We start from the raw sequence: 17,964 nt of genomic DNA, 5'->3' as shown, positions 1-17,964 counted from the left end.
ACTGGAAAAGTACAAATCTAAAAGGCACACAACTATGGGAATCTGTTCTAGGTCAACTTGTATTTGTATACTTCCAGGGAAATCTCAAGATTTATTATGAACTTCGGATTGATGAAGGGCTGACCACCCGAAAAATATGCCATTTAACATTGTATTTCATTTTTTATTAATTTACAATGAAGTCAACAAAACATAAAGAATATTTCCCCCTGAAAGCTGTGATGGTTATCTGTCAGTTTAGAGACATAAAGTGTGTTTTCCTTGGCACCAACTTTGCTGTAGACCTGTCCAAATGTTTTGTGAGATTTTTCATTATAAATCATAAATAGTGCTTGATTATACCACATTTTGCATCTGTTGAAAAGCTTACATGACACTCATAGTCAGAATATGCTGTATTTTAAGCTGACGATGCAATTTATTTACGGTTAATTTTTTTTTTCTATCTTGGGGAAGGGGGAGCAGGGATCCGGAGGTAGATTGGGTTTCAGATTCTTCCCTGGGTACCTCATGCAGCAAGTAACAAATATTGTTGTTTTGTTTTATTCCAACTGTCGCCAGATCTAGACCCTATATATAATATCAGGCAGATAGCATGCATGCGTCTTTTGTTCATCATGCACCCATCCTCAGAACATACACTGCCTTTATTTTGTGAGACAAAGCCTAGCAGAGTTATGTAATCACGAGTATAAAACCAGTCACTATATATAAACTGGAATCGTCTTCATCACTCCATGCTTACAGAACGCTGACTATTGCTGGTGAGGATTAATGTAGGTGAAGTACCATATAGGGAATCTGACATCAGATAATGTAGCCAACATGTCGTCATCGGTCTGCATATCCAGGGAAAAAACTACAATGTTGGGTGACACATGCAACAGTGAATGGTATTAACTGTCAATCACTCATTATTCACCTAGGTAGGTGGGAAGGGGATGCTTTAATAGCTCACTCGGGTCAGAGAACCAGCCATGTAACCTGAGGATGAAGATCTAAGGTGTGTGGTTTGATACTCCCTACCTGTGTTGGTTTGTGTTTCTCGGAAGCTGTGAAACAGGTTGGATTGTGCTGTATGTTGTAGTAATGTCCTTGGGCTAATTGCTCTGGATAGCATATGGCAGGCCTCTCATACGTTGTTCAGTGAGGTAGTCACCAACTACTACAGGGGTCCCTGCCTCAAAATGAACCCGGTTTTTCAAAGGGCAATAAATCCAGTAAACAAACCAAGGTAGCTAGGGTTTGATTACCTGTATAGATGTAATATGGGGGAGTGGTCATTAAGATCACCTGCCAGACCATTTGGGTTTTCTCTGGGAAATCAAGTTACCTCCCACAGTTTTTCTAATGTTTTGAAATGAATAAAGTTGATTTGATTCATTAAACTTTCATTTTTTTTTTACATTGATCTAAAAGTTGGAATTTAATTACATAATTAACTGCAATTAGTTGCTATTGAAAACTGTAACACACCTGCTTTATAATTATGAGAATATATTATATCTAACTAAAAGTACATCATGACATCCATTTCCTCTATGTATCTAGTAATGAAGGAATACCAAAAGGAACTAAAATCTTCAACTCGGAGACTTCCGTGATTCAGAAATATAATTAAACCAATTAAAATGACTGGAAGGTGTTAATCAACAGTTTATTTAGCAGGTGTTACATTTTACCTGATATCTTTAAATGAATGGCCTGAAGGATTTGACAAACAGGGGCAATATTGTGGTAGAAAAAAAAACTTTCCCAGGCTCAAATTGATTATTGACATTAGGTATGAAAATGGAGACTAAACTAACACAATCCATATCATTTGACCTGTGGCAGTGTTTGATTTTCATTTTAAACACCAGTGTGAAATCCCAATGTCGTGGCTGGTCATATTAAGCTAATATTGTATTAATACTTAAGATATTAGTATTTTCATTTTGAAAGATTTGTTATGTTTACTGGAGATAGACGGAACTTCTGTCAATTAAATTCTGCTCTGCTGATATTGAGCCAATATATCACGCTACCTAAACATTTTCATTTTGAAATTTATACCACATGGGTTATATTGCCTCAGGGATGCAAATTTGGCCCAATGTTATTTTAACTTTTCATAAAAATTGTATTTAGGTACTTATCTTGCTGAATTCCTGGCAAGTACTCAGAAATTTTAAATCGATGGATTTTTAATGCAGGAAACTTGTGACTGTTAATCAATCTTATATAAAATCCTATATAGATGTAGCAAGTACCCCACCCCGGTAATAAAGCTGGGGTGGGGTGGCCATGGGTGTTCTGGGATCTGTCCGTCTGTAACACGTTAGAATTTTGTCCGGAAATGACAACTACACCAGGCACTTAAGTTTTCATCCAAACTTACGGAAACTTCTGTAATATTAGCATCCTAAACTAAAGTTGTGATTCTGAGGTTATTGTTTTAAGTCCACCTGTAGTAATGGTAGTTATGCCCCTTTCAATTATAATTATAGACTGAATCTTGTCTGGAAAAGTCCTACAGTTGTCTTTATTTTGAAGCCTTGTGGATGTAGTACTCACATAATTAATGAACTTATTAAGTTGTCCATCTAGCTTATTTTTATATCAGTTATATATATCCCTTTTCCTGTGTTTGTTTTCATCCAAACTTCTCGAAACAGTACTCGGCATACATGTACACCGAAGTTGTGCATCTTTGCTTACTGTTTAATTTTTATCTGTTATTTTCCCCCTTTTCATACTTATTATAAAGTACTTTGGGCTGTCGAGTGGGAATTGGGTGGATTGGGGAGAATTAGTCAGCCATCCTGGCTGCAGTAATGGTTCTATACTTTTGTTTTATGTTTAATTTTCAAGTAAAACATCAACAGGAAAGCCACTGATGCAAACATTGAAAAAATATATGCTCCTTAATATAGAATACAAATAATTCATGATCAACTGGGTTTTGTTTTTTTATTTCATTTTGTAAATTTTTAGCAATGCTACAATTTTGACATATTACTTTTCATAAAAAAACACAAAAAGGGTTTAAGAGTATAAATGGTATAGCCAGGTCACATGATTGAGTTATACCTACTTGACGATATCACATTACAGGTGTTGTAATCACCTTTGTCAATACTATGATCCCAAGCAACAACAGCCACAGGAAGTTTACATCCAAATAAAAACGGGTGTTAATTGATTCATGAATCAGGAATGTGTTGTGAGATATAAAGTTTATCAAGCACCTGTCTATTACAGTAGTCTAAGCTGGCTCAACATCATAAGTCTTTACTGTCTTTTTCAACTTTCTTTATATATAATACCTCACTCTGTCACTGACTCTCCTTGTTTCATTTGCCTGCCTAAGCCTGTTTTTCTGTCACTGGGTTCTGTCCCCTGGCTGAGACATACAAGAGTCTTTAAAAATGGTAGTTGCTACTGACCTGATTAGCGCTTAGTATTTTGAGAGTGGGACGACTGTTTTGTTGGTTGGGACGACTTGTTTCCTGTTGTCAGTATAATGTGAACGGGTTGAGTGTTCTACTGAGTGTCTTCGTCTGTATGTTTCAGTGAGGTTGCACTATAAATTGGCAAAAGTTCCGGACTGTCACAAGAAGACAAATATACTTCAGACTCCCAAAACACACGCACTCACCACACGCATTCATGTCGCACACACAGGAAGCCGTCCTTAAATGACCTTAGCTGTACTATATATATAGTGCGTTAAACAAAATCTAACCGAACCAAACCAAGTTCATGATCATAGAACAAAACTTGCACTTGAACAGTCACCAGACAAGAGTATGTACTGGGATAAACACACAGTTATATATAGAGTTACACCATTATCATTTAACTTTTTATTGGAGTTATGGCCCTTTTCAATTTGAACTCTTCAAGCCATTCTCTGCATATTTTCTTGTGAATGCAATGAACTCACTAAAAAGTGCAAGTTTCATAATAATAAGAAAATTTTCTACAGGTTCAATTTAAGACATGATATATATTGAGGACCATCATCCAGTGCATTTTCATGCTCGCCAACATGTCTTTCTCTGAGTTATATGTACTCCTTGTAAATTTATATTTGGATTTTGCTAATATAAAGGTACTTAAGCTGTCATTCCCTTCCCCCAGCTTTTATCTGTTAATGGTAAATATTAAATGCATTACTTTCTGACTTCTCTGCTCCATCATACATGAGGTACAGAGAGGACGTAGTAATTACAAGGGTAATACTCTTACATACATGTATTTGTAAACTCTAAATTATTTCTTAAAATAGTTGGCTTAAATGACCTTTAGGTTGTTTATTGTAAAACATAATTTTTTCCAGCAGAATGGAAGTTTAAAACTGCACTGTGTGTTTTTGCAGCTGTTTGACAATGATTCACTTAAATCTAATTTGTATGTTAATTTGCAAGCTAATTACTTCTGAATTTTCTGCAATATTACTTTCTAAGGATAATTAGTGTCAATCTTAAGGAGCATTATCTCCCTTACCAACTGACTTTTTCTGCAGGCAGGGTTTATAGAATTAAGTACCTGGGAAAGAAATTGAAGAATTAAATCTTGAAATCCCGAGAAACAATTATATTTCCAGCACCAAAGTTTCTTTTACTCTTTCACTAACTGTTGATGTTTTTCTCTGCAGGTATAAATGCTGAGCTGTACTATGTGAGAAATGGCATCATCAATGACTACGCTTTGTCATTTGAACTTCTCATACAACCCAACATAGATAAGATCTACTTCACATGGCAAAGTATTCGCCAACAGGTAATTAATATATACATAAATAACATACAGTAATGGATTGTCCATTTTTGCCTGTCAAGAAGAACACTGATAATATATCCAAACCCAGATTTTTGGAACATTTAGTAGATTCCTTGAATTAAACCTTTGCCAACTTTTGCCAATTTTTTTCAACAATGTAGCCACAGGTACTCGCCTTGTCTGTAAATACAGCCGTTATGTAATGATTTAATATTGGGTGTATTGACAGACGCCTTTTCTGTAAATAAACCCAATATACAATGATTATATATCTGGTGTTGGGTCGTATTGACAAACAAGGAGGGTACCTGTGATGTAGCAACATTTTGAATACTTCCTAGTACTGTAAATATTTTACATGTATAAAGTTATATTAGGACAAAGTTTCAACAGGTATCAAAACAAATTTAAACAATTAAGAGACTTCCCATAATTAGTCTATTATTCTTTGCTGTACTGCAGGTAATAACATATATACACTTTCTTTCTGTTGCATGTTATTCCTTTACAGTGATTTTTCAGCCTCAGATACTGATCCCATTCCCAAAGATATTTCATTAAAAAGATACCCAATTGCCCCGCTGAAATTCAAATTGCGGATTTTGATTCCGGATATTTTGACCCTGACCGTTTTTTTTCCCCATTACGTTACATGTCACTTTAAAGCGCTTGGATGATCGTGAAATGCAAAATATGGCTGCACCATTATGATGAAAAAAGGAAAAAGAAATCAAACAACTTTAAGTGATCAAAATATATCCAATGTGTTTGTTTAATAGCTTTTATGTATACATTTCAAATTTCCCAAAAAGGTAAGTTTCTGCATTAAAATTTTCCAATTTCCTGAAAAATCACTGCTTTAGTTCTAAAGCAAAGTGCTTTATTTGTATTTCAGATCATGTTTTACAGTCTAAAGACTAACACCTCCAACCCGAGGGCCATGTTGGCACCTGTCGCTAACATCAGCAGTGAGGGCAAAGTGCCCACTACCCTCTCAGGTGAGTCATATGACTAGAGTGTGGGGGAGGGTGTTACTCAAATTTCACAATCTTCAGAGCAATTACTGGGGTACACATTTCCAATTCCACTTTACAAATGGGTAAGTTAAACAATTAAGTACTGCCTCTCATGTAAGGTGAGTCACCTTATAGTAATAAGAGGTTGTTTTTTTTGGGGGGGGGGGGGGGTCTTTGCCAATGTTCCTTACTTTAAGGAAATTCCATAAAAAAAATTTCATAAGGAAAGCATCACATGTATAGAATTTACAGAAAGTTTCCTTGGCCAAAGATTTTTTCCTGAACTAATTAAAACAGTGAATTACTGTAGAAAATTAAGAAATTGATGGAAGGTGGGCCTGGTCTTATTTTTCAAGGGTCCATATAAACCAGTATCTTTTGTTCAAATTTTCCCCCTTTTCTTCGCTTTTGAATTCGAATTTGTTCTGTGCACATGTCGGTATAAGACCCTGCCTACACTGCTGCGACGACCATCTGTCAGAAATTGTCCGTCCGTCGTCCAAAGCTACGTTATCACAGATAATATCAGTATTCTCCCTTTGTGTTGACAGTGTTCCATGTGAAGGTCCCATGTACAGGCCGACTAAATAGAGAGGTCCACTTCCTCATTCAGATGGAGGTCAGCATCTTCTCAGTAGTCAACAAAACTCTCATTAACATCCGACGCAAGAAGAACTGCCAGATAGGTACGTATCGGTCACATGACGTAAGAAATACATATATCAGTCACATGATGTAAGAAATACGTATTTATATCAGTCACATGATGTAAGAAATACGTATTTATATCGGTCACATGACGTAAGAAATACGTATTTATATCAGTCACATGATGTAAGAAATACGTATTTATATCGGTCACATGATGTAAGAAATACGTATTTATATCAGTCACATGATGTAAGAAATAGGTATTTATATCAGTCACATGACGTAAGAAATACGTATTTATATCAGTCACATGACGTAAGAAATACGTATTTATATCGGTCACATGACGTAAGAAATACGTATTTATATCGGTCACATGATGTAAGAAATACGTATTTATATCAGTCACATGACGTAAGAAATACGTATTTATATCAGTCACATGACGTAAGAAATACGTATTTATATCGGTCACATTATGTGAAATACGTATTTATATCGGTCACATGATGTAAGAAATACGTATTTATATCGGCCACATGATGTAAGAAATACGTATTTATATCGGTCACATGATGTAAGAAATACGTATTTATATCGGTCACATGATGTAAGAAATACGTATTTATATCGGTCACATGATGTAAGAAATACGTATTTATATCAGTCACATGATGTAAGAAATACGTATTTATATCGGTCACATGATGTAAGAAATACGTATTTATATCGGTCACATGATGTAAGAAAGACGTATTTATATCAGTCACATGACGTAAGAAATACGTATTTATATCGGTCACATGACGTAAGAAATAGGTATTTATATCGGTCACATGACGTAAGAAATAGGTATTTATATCGGTCACATGACGTAAGAAATACTTATTTATATCGGTCACATGACGTAAGAAATACGTATTTATATCGGTCACATGACGTAAGAAATACGTATTTATATCGGTCACATGACGTAAGAAATACGTATTTATATCGGTCACATGACGTAAGAAATACGTATTTATATCGGTCACATGACGTAAGAAATACGTATTTATATCGGCCACATGATGTAAGAAATACGTATTTATATCGGTCACATGATGTAAGAAATACGTATTTATATCAGTCACATGATGTAAGAAATACATATTTATATCAGTCACATGACGTAAGAAATACATATTTATATCAGTCACATGATGTAAGAAATGCATATTTATATTGGCCACATGATGTAAGAAATGCATATTTATATCAGTCACATTTTATATCAGTCACATGATCATGATGTAAGAAATACATATTTATATCAGTCACATGATGTAAGAAATACGTATTTATATCAGTCACATGATGTAAGAAATACGTATTTATATTTGAAAAGGAAAAGGGGCCTTGTAAATTTCAAGAACTTAAGCCACCCAATCCCTTTGATAGATTGCGGAAATAAATAATGTTTGAATGAACTACAGAACAAATTAGAGGGCCGTTTCGTACCTGTTATTAGAGGTCAAAGATGGAAAACAGGCGATCTCCAGTTTGGAAGGCATCAATATGCTTCACAAAGGGAGATTTTGTATTATCTTATAGTTTAATTCAAATTTTACTGTATTTATCCTCATAAAGCCTCCTCCCCTTAAAAGTCAGCTGCCCTAGTGTAAAAATCTGTTATAAGATTTTGGAGAGGGCTTAGTTGATGAATATTTGTGGATAGGGGCTTACTTGCGGATAAATATGGTAATGTCCAACTTGATGATAAACTCATACAGAAGTTGTTATTTCTAGAAATTTATTAATACACCATCTTCAGTTCATGGATATATATTAATCAGGAGGCAGGACCCATGGTTCCATAAAGGCGTTTGGATGAGAGACAGTCTTACTCTATTCACAAAGGGAGGGACCCTCTTAAGAAAGATCGTCTAAAAGTGCGATTCCTGACTGATTGAGTGTGTCTGATATTCTTCTCCTAGATTTACGCAATCATGAACAGTGTTGCTTATCAGCTATGATAGAATTACCCATATTCAAAGTACATATACACTGTATACCAATCAATTACACAACTTTTAAACTTTTGTACTCCTACAGAGTACATGTATTAGCTTTACCGATTAACAACCGATTTACAAATCACCTTAATGTTTATTTTGTAGTTGATGATGTTGAAATAATTTAAGTGATTGATGGATGCACCAGGATATATACTGAGAGGAAAGATTCATTTAACTGACACGGCAAATTGAAATTTGCTTCCAAAATGCATTACCAGTGTAATCTATGCTCTGAATAGCTATAGCCTTGAATTAGATATTTCGGTAAATGACACTTCTACTTAAAGATGTGAAGCGTATGAAAGAGTTGTGTAACTGCAGCAGTAACTGTATTTCTAACACGTAGGAATATCTTCCTGCACACACTGCGATGGCTATATTAGTGCTACTATTTTATCTTAACATAGAGTTACATATACTCTCTTAATTGAGTCAGTTATATCAAATTTAGATATAAAGTACTTTGAGACATTTTTAGAACTTCCCAAATGTACATGCATATACAATTATTTCTCCATGTGAAATACCAGAGGTAAAAATTGTCTCTGTGCAAAATGTCATGTCAGTAATTGTAAAATGTTATAATGTAAATCTTGATATCATGTATCTGTGCAGAGAATGCAGTATTTATACAGCAGTAAGGCTAGTTATATCTATCAGAGTTTTGTAATAAAGGCTCACCAATACTATTTACATTGTCCTGTAATAAGCCTAGCCTACGTGGAGTTAAACATGGTGTGATGGCCCCTGAGGAGGATAAATAACAGTACATGCAGATCAGCTACCATAATTATATAACATTCAATACTTTTTCAGTTACATGTACATGTACTAAAAATTTCTCCATCAGGTTCAAGATATTGTGGTACTAAAATCAAGAACCGAAAAACAGAAAATTGGAGATCAGATGTTATGATCGTTGTATTAGTCCTCTACTGGTAGGGTGGGTGGGGGAGGGGTGGGGCGACAATAGGTTTCCTCTCCACCTGTCTAGTACATATGTACGTATATAACGCCAAAGTTTGTTAGTAATCAAGCAGCTTCATTCCTTGAGGGATTTTTATCAAACTTCACACAATGATATCTCCGACTGGTTCGAATTTCAGGGAATTTGGATCAAGGTCACTGATACCATGTTTTAGCGGGGACTGGTAGGGAACATGTATTGCTTTAGCAATGCATACCCAGTATACATATTTTGATTATAATTTTGAATATAAGATGATTTTGCAGTGAAAATATAAGTTTTGCAGTGAAAATATAAGCTTTTCATTTTTGACCAATCTGAGCAAACCTTTGTATTCACCTCGTATGACAGAATATTTCGATATTTTTCAATCGTGAAAATATTGATATTCTGTCATACTAAACATATATGTTATACTAAACGGGAATATACAGATTGCCATGAGTTTTGTACAGATAATAATGAAGTATCAGTACAATGTATACGTAAGCTGTATAGTATCTGTATTCTTGCTTGATGAAGCAACTTTGTAAAACCCTTATTGCTATCACATCGGAAATTATTTTTCTTGTGAAAAGTACATGTATATGGAAGACAGATTTTGTATCTGACTAGCGTGCAGACATCATTAAAGAATCACCATCACGAGGATTTCATTGATGTGGTTTTGTCTAAGTCGGCTAGGTCAGTTGATATGAGTTGGACTCGTTTGTTGTTGTTTATATGGGTCAGATGATGTGTCATAGATTCGCATAGTAATTGGCCTGATGGTGTTCTTCTTGATGGAAATATTTTCATGTCTGATTCCAACTTTATGTCAAAATGTAAACAAAAAGGGAAAGAAATTATTTGTTTAGTAATGTAAATAAAAAATACCCTGGGCAGTTGCCATTGTTTCTCAACTGAGTTGATACTCTGGAGTAAAATAAAAGTCATTTTCATATAAAATGATAAGTTTTAGTATGAAAATAAAACCTTATATAATGCTTGATTATTATATGTTTTTACGTTCCTTGTGAAGTGAATTTGGTGGGTAATAGTATTTAGACTGGACTTTACGCACATATTCCTGCATGTACATGTATAGCAGCTGATTGTATGGGAGAGCTTCCAAATTTTATTTTTTTTTCAATTTTATGAAAAAGTTCAGATTTTGAAAGAAACAAAAAATTAAAGTTCTGTGCACCTCAGCTGGTAAAATTCTGCCTGTTATCTGAAGTTTTCAGTCGCAGTACAGAGTGTGTGTTTATATACATATAGTGTTCTAGATCTTCATCATTACTCATAGTTTAGTTAATATCCAAACATATAGAGGTGATTTTGTAGCTTTAACAGTATTCTATGTATGTGATATTTGACTTCTGTATGCATGTCCTACAGTCAATCTGCTCTGTATAATATACAACATTAATTTATTTTGCCCACATATGTGCAGATGACCCAAGAAGTTGACAGATTTCAAAATCCACATTGCCATATTTTTTCTGAATAAATACATATGTATATATAATTATGTAGTACATTTGCATCCATGTATATTATGATCCAGGTTTTCATATCATTTAATAGATGATTTGTTACGATGATTATGTCAGGGTATCCAGCTGACCATCACTGTGCCATTGAAATATTCTGACTAAGTATATACATGTATGTAGATGTGGTGCGGTGGTGTAAGCTGCAGGCTAGGTAAGGTCATGAGTTTGAGGCCAGTTAAGGGGACAAGTTTCAAATTTGTCTTCCTTCATCATATGTGTTACTTTGTTACATAAATAATTATGTAGTGATATAGATAATTTTTGAATTAGTACAACTCTAATTGTCAAGTTTCCATCAAATTTATTCACTCTTGAAACATTGTGATAAAGTATACATGTATATGTAGATGTGGTGCAGTGGTGTACGCTGCAGGTATTTCTGGCTAGGTGATTACAGGTGTCAAAGATCATGAGTTCAAGACCTGTTCAGGGCACAAGTTGTAAAATTGTCTTCCTTCATCATTTATGTTGACCTGGTATGTTATGTAAATAATTATCTAGTGATATAGATGATTATAAAATTAGTACAACTCTAATCGTCACGTTTACCTGCTTTCCATCAAATTCATTCACTATCTGAAATCAAACATGTACAATCAATTTCTTTTCATATGGATCTGAGTAAGACGGAAGAGCCCAACCTTCCTTGTATCTAATCTTGCTGACGTTGAATTGAGAACTAGATCTATTTCAGACAGACTACTCAGTACATGTGTTTTATTAGTTACAGGCAAACATTATCTACAATCTGATCACGAGGGTCAATTGTTTTTCTGACATTTGCTGGTTTCAACAGGTTTCCGATGTTGAAATACACAAATTCTTTAAAGACAGAATTACCTGTCTTCTTCTGCTGATTAGTGAGGGATAAAGCCCTCTTTATGGGTCCACGACTCTGGGCCCCTAAAAGGTGCTGAGGGATGCCATTGATGGGATATAGATAGCCCCAGGTTTGTTTTCCAGTGAAACTTAAAACTCCTTCAAAGGCCTGGTTACTGCCTCCATGGTGCATGGGTTTGAGGCATGAGGTCATAATAGTTCAAAGTTCATCTGAGGTCAAACAGGTTCAGATAAAAATTGATGCCTACTTGTGTGTTTAATGGAGTACACCCCTCTAGCTGAACATGGACTGATCAAAATGAAACATTTTGGCATGCTTAATGTTAGTCAATGGGGAGGGGAGGTACATATTGTTAGTATTAATTTACCTGAATAAAAAATTATAATGTATTACTGTGGTTTTACATGCAAACAGGTGTAGGGGGCAGAAACACTAAGTGACCTATTTTTTGTGCCATTCAAAAACTGATGAACTTAATGTGTTGGTATTGATATTTAATACTGAAGGATGAAACATTGAATTCAACCAAGCAGGTTATTTCACATGTATTTTTTAACATATCTGATTTTCATTGGGGTGATTTTTCAGCGATAACATGATTGAATGATACTGTTCTTAAGTACATTAACAGCTTAGTGATAACATGTCCTCTTTAATTTGTAGTCTCTTGAACATTCAGAAATTCATTATGAATCATTTGTGAAGTAAATTTTCCAGCCACCTATCATTGCCATCACTAATCATAAAGTTGTAATATTATTTAAATCACCCTACATCAGTGTTCTAGTTTGGCCTGTCTTTCTGTCATCCCTAAACCACCAGGCTACAGTTCAATTAAATCGCCAAAAGTTCTCTCTCAAATTCATATACCAGACATATTAGTTTGTTTATAGCTCTTTTAAACATGTTTGATTTTAAGACTATAATCAGAAAAGAAAGTTAGCTGACACTTAGCTAGTGGCCATCTTGGATTTTTGATGGTTGACATTTGTTTGTTATAATAATTTCTCATTATTTTAAGACATTTTCAGAGTTTGTAATTTACTCGGAGGGTCTCCTAAGACAATGGTCCCATGTAGATATTTCATTCTGAGATTGATAAAAATAGACTGGGGCACTTCTATTATAAAGATTGTTGATGCTATTTTGAAAACTTGATAACTCTTTTTCAACTTTCGTTTGTATATATATTCCCCGATTGTGCTTGCTAAATTTTGGAATTGATAATATTAAAACAAAAGCAGTATAATTTTGTCATTACACCATGTATATTGACACAATTAGAGCTATAAAATATGGCATGGATATCAGGCTTCAACATTTGAAATGAAATCTCAAAACATCAAAAAGATTATGACTGATCTCTATCAAGTATAAAGTCAGAAAAATGTTTGTAATCTACTTGGGGTGTATGTTGATTAAATTGGTTTGATAAGAAAAGTTATCAGATATATAAGACTAATGTTATGAGACCCTTCATATAAAGCTGTGTATACAGAAGTTTCTGCTTCCACTTACTTTCATTTTTTCACACATTATGAAACTAATTTCATGCAGAATGAGGCAAAAGTGAATACAAATTACAACATTAATGGAGTATAATTTTCTTTATGTGTTCAGAAAAAAACCATAATTTAAATAAAGTAAAAAGTTAAAAATGGTAATCTTCAGCTGCATATTCATTAAAACATCATTAGGGATTTCTAAATCTTGTCAACTTGATAAATTGTAAAACAAGGCGATAATTAATTAAATATCCTTACAGTGAATTAACACACGTGTTTGGCACAAAAATAAAACTTTATTAAACTTTTAAAAATGGAACACATTGAAAATAAAAGCAACATTTTTTTTCCAAAAAAAAAAAAAAAAAAACCAACAGGAAATTTGTAAACCAGGCTTTTGACTGGAGACCATGTAAAAGCTTATCTCCATGGAGAAACTGGGTGAGTGGCAGAGCCTAATAAACGGGGTACCTGTTGTGTGAAGATAGAAAGCTGCACTGAGAGTTGCTGAAGCTGGAGGAAGGTATTTGACGAATGATAATCAAATTAGCTGTTTGTGATAAAAGAAATAACTTTGTCAAAATAGGTGATGTATCACTTCTCAACTGAAACAGTTTCTACAGCAAAATATCTGTCTTTAGATAGATGGTACATTCTTGCAACTCTTGAGATTAGGATCCCTCAACTCACTGCAGTAGTTTAATGCATATGTATTACAAACTCACTTACACAAAACAGTTTTAAACACCAATTTTCATTACTGAAGCTAATGCTGACTTACAGTTATGTGTTATATTTAAAAGCAGCAATTTGTAACAGCGCAGTATTTTTATGATCAAAATTTTTCTTTTGGAAACCTCAAGGCTAAAATCATAATAGAAAAAAAATAGGGAAAAAAGTGTTTGTTTTTTAAAGAATTAATTTGGCTAAAATCTTATTTAAAATCCCACAAAACTTTTTAACTTGTACAATTACATAAGGCCTGTGTTGGGTTGTCATTCTTTGATAAAAGAGAGTTGTATTTTTTTCTTTTTTCTCTCTCTTTTTCCTTCTCTTAAGTTATTTCAAAGTCTTTGAACTTTTCCCAAATGGCAGTGTGATAATTTGAATTGTAGCTACAGTGTTCAGTTGTGGCAGTTCACAGGTAGGAAATGAGGGTAGAACTGTCAGACAAAATTTATGAGGAATGTTTGTTCCTGGCAAAAAAGGACTAAGTAATTGATTTCTCAAGTTCTTGTATAATGTGCAAAAACGTTTTCAGTACTTGGGGAAGGAAGAGTTTTTAATTTCTCATTTTGTTCCTCAGTTTTTCAGTGGAAGTTTTTACGGATGGTGTATACTTAGATAAATGATCCTTCTGTACTTATCTGTAGGGGTTGGTGCTACACTTATATAAGTTCACGGAAATTAGTCTAATTAATAAAATGGATGTCTTAATTCCACAAATCACCTGCCAAATTCTAACTGCTCTTTATTTCACTGCCCGTTTGAATTGAGGGTTTGGTATAATTGACTCTGTAAATTATCGTTGTTTTTTCTTTTCAATTTCTCTTTCTGTTTTTTTCCCAGGGGGTAGAAGCAGAACAACACAATTTGTGTACTCTTGTACAAATTTGTGCACACTTAAAAACAGTTTCTTGTCTTCATGCCTGTCATTAAAATGCAATATTGTTTTTATCCAGTTCATTTATGGACTTTAAATGTGGATATCTTTATGTTTTAGAGTCTATCTATGCATGAGATCTTAACGAGTTTTGAATATACCTGGAGTAGTGTACTTTTGTATATTCAGCAAATCGAGAACCAATCATAAAAAAGTACCCAGTACAGTACAGCTCTCCAAACTGGCTTAGAAAATGTACATAGAAAATGAACAGAAACATTTGGTCAGTTTAGGGAGGGTTCCGTTTGCAGAAATGGTTAATATATATAATGGTAAATTGTGTGGGTGTTCCAAAGATTTAAATCATAAGGATGGTGCTTCTCCTTTTCTGGCACATTTGATTTTTTCCAAAAAAAACAACAACGTATTATCAGCTCAGACTGTAATACGGTGTTAGAGGATGGTAGTTCCTGGGATTATCCAATGCTGGTGTAATTATCCTGCCAATGTAAATCAGGCCCAGCTCTCAAAACCTATCAACGTGTCAACCCTACAGTCTGATTGGTCGATTTAGTGTCACAGACAGCCATTGACCTAATTAATGGCGACACATCGCCATGGAAACAATAAACAATGGAGCAGTGAATCAGCCTTGATTCCCCGGCCAGGTGTAGGGTTAGCAAGATGATATCAGTGGGGAATTATGTAAGAACAGCCCCTAAAGGGATCAGCATGTCAGTCATCAACACCGCTAATTGGCACTCTTTTATTTGTTTTTTTCAGTTTCTTGGCAGATTTATTGGTTTATTAACAACCCTGATCTATAGAAAGGATTATGTATTGGCAGAAATGTTCAGTTGACATATTAGGGGAACAGTATAAAGGGAGCCATTTAAAAAAGTCATGATTTCATTTAGATCCGTTTAATATTAGTTTCACCATATGTATCTATGGAAATCAATCTGGATAGCAATAATGGTTGCTGATATAAACGTAACTTAATTAATTGCCATCAGGGTGTCGGGCGAGGGGATGGGGACCTGTAATCACCAAAGACCCATTAAAACAGATTTAACTAGGGACCTGTAATCACCAATGACCCATTAAAACAGATTTAACTACATGTATTTTACTGCTGTCGGGACGCATGACCTATATAAAAAGGTGTTTAATATAGAAAGAAGTGGCTTTTATAGGCAGGTAATTTCAGTTATAGGTGACACTTATAGACCTGTATTTGTGGTTCAAGGTAGCATTTACAGCTGATACTCAAATAATTCTCTCGTAGAAAATTTCTTCAGAAGAATTTTATTGGAGTCAGTTTCTAGAAAATACCATGTGAATAATTAATTAATCAATTAATCAAAATGATTTTACAAAGATTGGTGATAAGCGCTAAAAAATATTGTATGAAATATCCTAATGCTGACAGCAGCTAAGTCAATGGCCAGATTTGGGTACCCTATACAAATACTGTTCGTCCAATGTCAATAAAAGACTAGTACTTCATGTAAGAAGTGTCTATCCAGTGTCCATCCATGGCCAATACCACACAAAAAAGTGTCTATTCCGTACCTAATACAAAAGTGTCTGACCAGTTTCTGTGTGGTTTTAGTCCAGTACCCCTTACAAAAAAGTCTCTATCTTCCTAATCAGCTTAAGAAGAACAAAGACTGTTACATCTTGTATTTCATACAATTTCAAAAAAATGTCCATATGTTGTCATTATTTCGTGATTTGCCCTTTATTTTAAAAAACAGTTTGTATTGGTAAAGTTAAAAGCAGTGTTTGGTCATTATAGAAATCAGTTTAAGATCTGATATAAATGTGCCGCAGGAAGAACGTACATCTTATGTACAACGTTGCAATTGTTTTTGAACATGAAGCAAGTTAATACTTTCTTATTACTAGTTTTATTCAGTAATCACAACCTGTAATTAATTTATCTTGATGATTACAACAGGTCCAGTAGGGAGTTCTTCTCTATTACAGTTACATCCTATTTTATAAGATGTTTATTTTACAGATTCATCAATGTCCAGACCGTTCCTACATGATCAGCCATTGGGAGGAGTGTACCCCTTTACGTCACTGCCCCCGACTAAAAACACCACTGTCCATCAAGTCTCTCCTCCAGGTAGGTTCAATGTTATTTCCAAGATCAACATTTTTAATATAGCTCTAACTAGTAGCTCAGATTGGCCTAGAGGTTCGGAAATTGAAATTGTTAAATCTCTGTGTATTATGGTTATGACAATAAGACTCTTAGTGTTGGAAGCTATTTGTGTATGACTTTTACAGTTTCTTATACTAACTGTATTGGTACAATATATCTCAGGACAATTCTTGTGAGAGAATATCTTAAATAGTTCTTAATCTTAGATAGATTCTTTGATTAATGAGACGGTCCCATAGATGGAATATTGTTTCTTAAATCTACATTACTTTAGAATTCTACCTTATAAGCTACTGCTGTCCCTATTATCCCCCCCCCCCCCCCCCCCAAACTTCCTCCTCCCAACCCAGCCCAACCTCCACCTACATTTGTATTAATGTGAAATGATGGTCCAGAGAAGCTCTGAAGACAATATTTCTTAAAAAATAATTCATTTTTCCCCCGACCAAGATTTTACATGGAAACATATTTTCATGAAAACATAGTTCTAATCTAGCAACAACTTTTGTGATTTGTAAGAACATTGTACATGGTGCACTTTAAACAACCGAAAACAGCCACTCTAAGACAATGTAATCTTGATTTAACAGAACCTGCCGGAGCACACACAATGTCAACTCACATTTTCTACATTGCTGTCGGATGTGCTTGTGCCGTGATTCTCTTGATTGCTCTGGCGGTAGCTGTGTACTATCTCAACACACAGAAAAACAACAACCGCGGCTACACGGACAGGATCAAATACTAGTAAGTTACACCTGAAATGATATAAAAATTAAATAATAGTTACATACCAAAGACTAGAGTCAGGACCAGATACCATATAGACAAAATCAGATTCTA

General features: G+C 34.4%; 1 protein-coding gene across 1 annotated transcript in view; it reads left to right on the top strand.

The window, feature by feature from the left end:
- LOC117342814 (tyrosine-protein kinase RYK-like) overlaps positions 1-17,964 on the top strand; it is a 56,292-nt gene that overhangs the window by 30,910 nt on the left and 7,418 nt on the right. The window contains exons 2-6 of the mRNA XM_033905073.1: positions 4,643-4,767; positions 5,663-5,765; positions 6,335-6,469; positions 16,972-17,082; positions 17,712-17,868. Coding sequence (XP_033760964.1) covers positions 4,643-4,767; positions 5,663-5,765; positions 6,335-6,469; positions 16,972-17,082; positions 17,712-17,868 — 631 coding nt within the window. The remainder of the gene's footprint in view (positions 1-4,642; positions 4,768-5,662; positions 5,766-6,334; positions 6,470-16,971; positions 17,083-17,711; positions 17,869-17,964) is intronic.

Source organism: Pecten maximus, chromosome 14 (assembly GCF_902652985.1).
Source record: "Pecten maximus chromosome 14, xPecMax1.1, whole genome shotgun sequence".
NCBI classification, from domain to species: Eukaryota; Metazoa; Mollusca; class Bivalvia; order Pectinida; family Pectinidae; genus Pecten; species Pecten maximus.
The sequence above is the reverse complement of the archived record's forward strand: the minus strand, read 5'-3'. Positions and strand labels throughout refer to the sequence as shown.